Raw genomic sequence first — 3,544 nt, forward strand, 5'->3', positions numbered from 1 at the left:
TAGCAGGGATTGTGGGGCTGGTGCGGGATCGGGCAGTGTTTCGTTCTGCTGTGCATGGGGTCGCTATGAGTCGGAAACAACTCGACGGCACTTAACAACAACAACAACAACAACAATGTGGTCAGACTCTTTTTTTTTAGTTTCTTCTCTTTCTATACTCAGCAGAGCAAGATCACATAGTCTGCCTTGACCCATGGAGACTCTCAAATACGAAAGTATTAGTTTTAACTTAATGAATGATCTCTCATGGCTACCAATGGAAACTACCAGGGTTAACAGAAACTGTTCAGTGACACCCCCTTCAAGTGGTCAAGTGGTTCCTGGGGCATGTGCTGTACCTGCCATACCTCAGATAAGCCTCTGAGCAGTTCTACTCTGTAATACACTAAGTCACCATGAATTATAAACAACTTAATGGCATTGGCTTTGTATTTTCTTTTATTTTTGTTTTATAATCTGTCATATCATTTAGCATTTCATTAATGCTGAGTAATATTATATTATTTCACATTCTCTTATATTTTTCATGTAGCTTATAGAATAAAGTTAGCACTCTATAAATAATTGATTATGTGATCTGTATTAATAAGTTAGAGTCCCTAGGTAGTGTAAATGATTAATGCCTTCGTCTGCTAACCAAAAGGTTGGAGGTTCAAGCCTACCCAGAGACACCTCAGAAGAAAGGTCTGGCAGTCTACTTGTGAAAAATCAGCCACGGAAAACTCTATTTAGCTCAGTTTTAATTTGATACACATGGGCTCACCATGAGTGCATTCAACTTAACAGCAAATGGTTTTTATTAGTTTATTAATTAATCAATATTCAAATATTGATTAATCTTTATATGATCACACAAGCCCCAGAAGGTAGACTTCTCCTAGTCCTGAAGGAATGGGCTTGGTAGAATTCTACCTCCAACTTTTGGTCCCCACTTTACTGACATTCATAGCAATCCTATGTAATAGGCAGGGCTGGGTCATTTGCCAGATGAGAAAAATTGAGCCTCAGAAGAATTAGATAACTTACTTCAAATAACACACTAAACCGTAGTACTTGGTCTAGTACCTGGACCAAACCAAGACCACCTGACTCCAAGTCATATGCTTTTCATTCATTGTGGTATCATAGTAGACTTTCTCTGAAACACTTCAAGGTTGTTGTTTTGTGTCATCAAGTTGATTCCAATTCATAGTGACCCTATAGGTCAGAGTACAACTGTCTGATAGGTCTTAGGTCTTCCTAGGCCAGGTCTTTTCTCCCACGGAGCAGCTGGTGAATTTGAACTGCTGACTTTTCAGTTAGCAGCTGCGTATTTAACCACTGCAGCCCTAGGGCTCCTAATATGCTTTTCTATACCAGGCTTTCTGGGATTTCCCCAAGATGAGGTCATAGCAATGGAGTCCCTTGGAATATGGACAGGAAACAAGGGACACAGAAGATGCAAAAGCCCTTTAATAATACCTATCCTTGTCCTCTGCATGTTAATTTATTTATATTCTACTTTTTTATTGTGATTAAATATATATGTGTACATACATATATATATATATATACATATATATATATACACAAAACAAAACATTTGTTGTTTCAGCATTTTTCACATGTACAACTAAATGAATAAATTACTTTCATCATGTTTTGTAACCATCACCTCCACCCATTTCTCAATTTTTCCATCACCCTTAACAGGAACTCATTCGGTGGTCCCTAAGGAATGACTCTTATTTTCCCTCTTTCCCTGGTAACCACCAATAAACTTTGGTCTCTGTGTACTTGCCAAGTCTAGATTCTTTATATAGGAGCCCTGGTGGTACAATGGTTAAATGCTCAGCTGCTAACTGAAAGGTCAGTGGCTCAAATTCACCAACCACTCTGCAGGAGAAAAAACCTGGTCATCTGCTCCAGTAAAGACAGCCTGAGAAAGCCTATAGGACAGTTCTGCTCTGTCCTGTACGGTTGCTATGAGTCAGAGTCAACTCAACAGCACACAACAGATACTGGATATAACAGGATCATACAATATTTGCCTTTTTGTGACAGGATGATTCACTCATCCATTTCAGGTTCATCCATGTATCAGGACTTAATTTCTCTTTATGGCTGAATAATATCCCATTGTATATAAACAAAAAAACCAAACCCACTGAGGTAGAGTTGCATCTGACTCATAGCGATCCCTCCTTGGGTTTCTGAGGCGGTATCACTACGGAAGTAAATTGCCCAACCTTTCTTCTGAGGAGTGGCTGTGGGTTTGAACCATTAGCCTTCTGGTTAGCAGTCAAATGCCTTGTTGTTGTTATGTGCTGTCAAGTCGGACCCGACTCATAGCGACCCCTCTTTGGGTTTCCAAGGCAGTATCACTATGGAAGTAGATTGCTCCATCTTCTTTCTGGTGGCTGGTGGGTGTGAACCGCCAGCCTTCTGGTTAGCAGTCAAGTGCTTTAGGCACTACACTACCAGAGCTCCCAGTCAAATGCCTTAGGCACATTTTATTTATATATTCATCTGTTACATTTTTTTTTTTCCATTTAAAAAAAAAAGAAACTGGCTAAAAGTATGGCACCAAGCTGTTCTTGGCTGCTTCAAGGACTGTTTCATACCCATTACCAGGTTCTCATTATCCAGCTTGTTCTTGCTTTCATTTAGAATGTTATCAGTAATTATTTAACAATCCATTTTAGAAGTCATTATTTCCTTAACCAAGGCAATTCCTTACCTGTTACTTAAGCCACTGGCCTGGGTCTGGTGGTTTTCCTTGTTGGCCATCTGAGCTACTTTTCTGCTCACCTCCTCTTCTGTCTCACTCAGGCTTTCCTCTTGAGGGCTTTCCTCCTCTAAGCTGTCAGGCTCCATGTCGTTGTCCTGGATTCGGTCCTCAAGTTCAGACTGGGACTTGATCTCTTGAGAGGCACTTTCTGAATCAGTTTCCAAGGAGTCTTTTGAAATCAGATGTAAACCTTCTTTCATAACAGACCTGACTGTTGACTGCACACTTAATTTAGAGTGATGGACAGGAGACTGAATAGAGAGCTTAGGAGTTACTTTACTATAACTCATGTTGAAAAGTTAAAAAATAAACAGAGGATCCTCTTGTTAATGGGAGGAGTTCACTGAATATTTAAAGTCGTGGCTCACAAAACATTACCTACAAAAAAATATACATATTTATGTAACTCTACAACTAACAAGAAGTCCCTGGGTGGGGTTTTGAACCCTCCCAGAGGTGCCTCAGAAGACAGGCCTGGTGATCTACTTCCAAAAGTCTACAGCCTTGAAAACCCTACGGAGCAGTTTTACTCTGCACACATGTGGTTGCCACACGTCAGAAACAACTCTAGGGCAACTGTGTGTGTGCACGTGTGTGTGTGTGTGAGAGAGAGAGAGAGAGAGAGACACTAATGAAATCTCTTAATGCTAATGTTAATCAAAAATGTAATGAGTAAAGGAACCTTGTTATATTATCTGCAGGCTTTTGTATGTAGCCTTTTGTATATCTGAGGAAACCCCATTTGAAAAATGAGTTTTTCCTATGGAAACACCT

General features: G+C 40.0%; 1 protein-coding gene across 1 annotated transcript in view; it reads right to left on the reverse strand.

Moving 5' to 3' along the window:
- Positions 1-3,060, reverse strand: part of JHY (junctional cadherin complex regulator) — an 87,691-nt gene extending 84,631 nt beyond the window's left edge. Inside the window, exon 1 of the mRNA XM_007949947.1 lies at positions 2,720-3,060. Coding sequence (XP_007948138.1) covers positions 2,720-3,060 — 341 coding nt within the window. The remainder of the gene's footprint in view (positions 1-2,719) is intronic.
- Positions 3,061-3,544: the final 484 nt, after the last annotated feature.

Source organism: Orycteropus afer, unplaced genomic scaffold, assembly GCF_000298275.1.
Source record: "Orycteropus afer afer isolate SDZICR_OR568_19922 unplaced genomic scaffold, OryAfe1.0 scaffold00258, whole genome shotgun sequence".
In the NCBI taxonomy this organism is placed as follows: Eukaryota; Metazoa; Chordata; class Mammalia; order Tubulidentata; family Orycteropodidae; genus Orycteropus; species Orycteropus afer.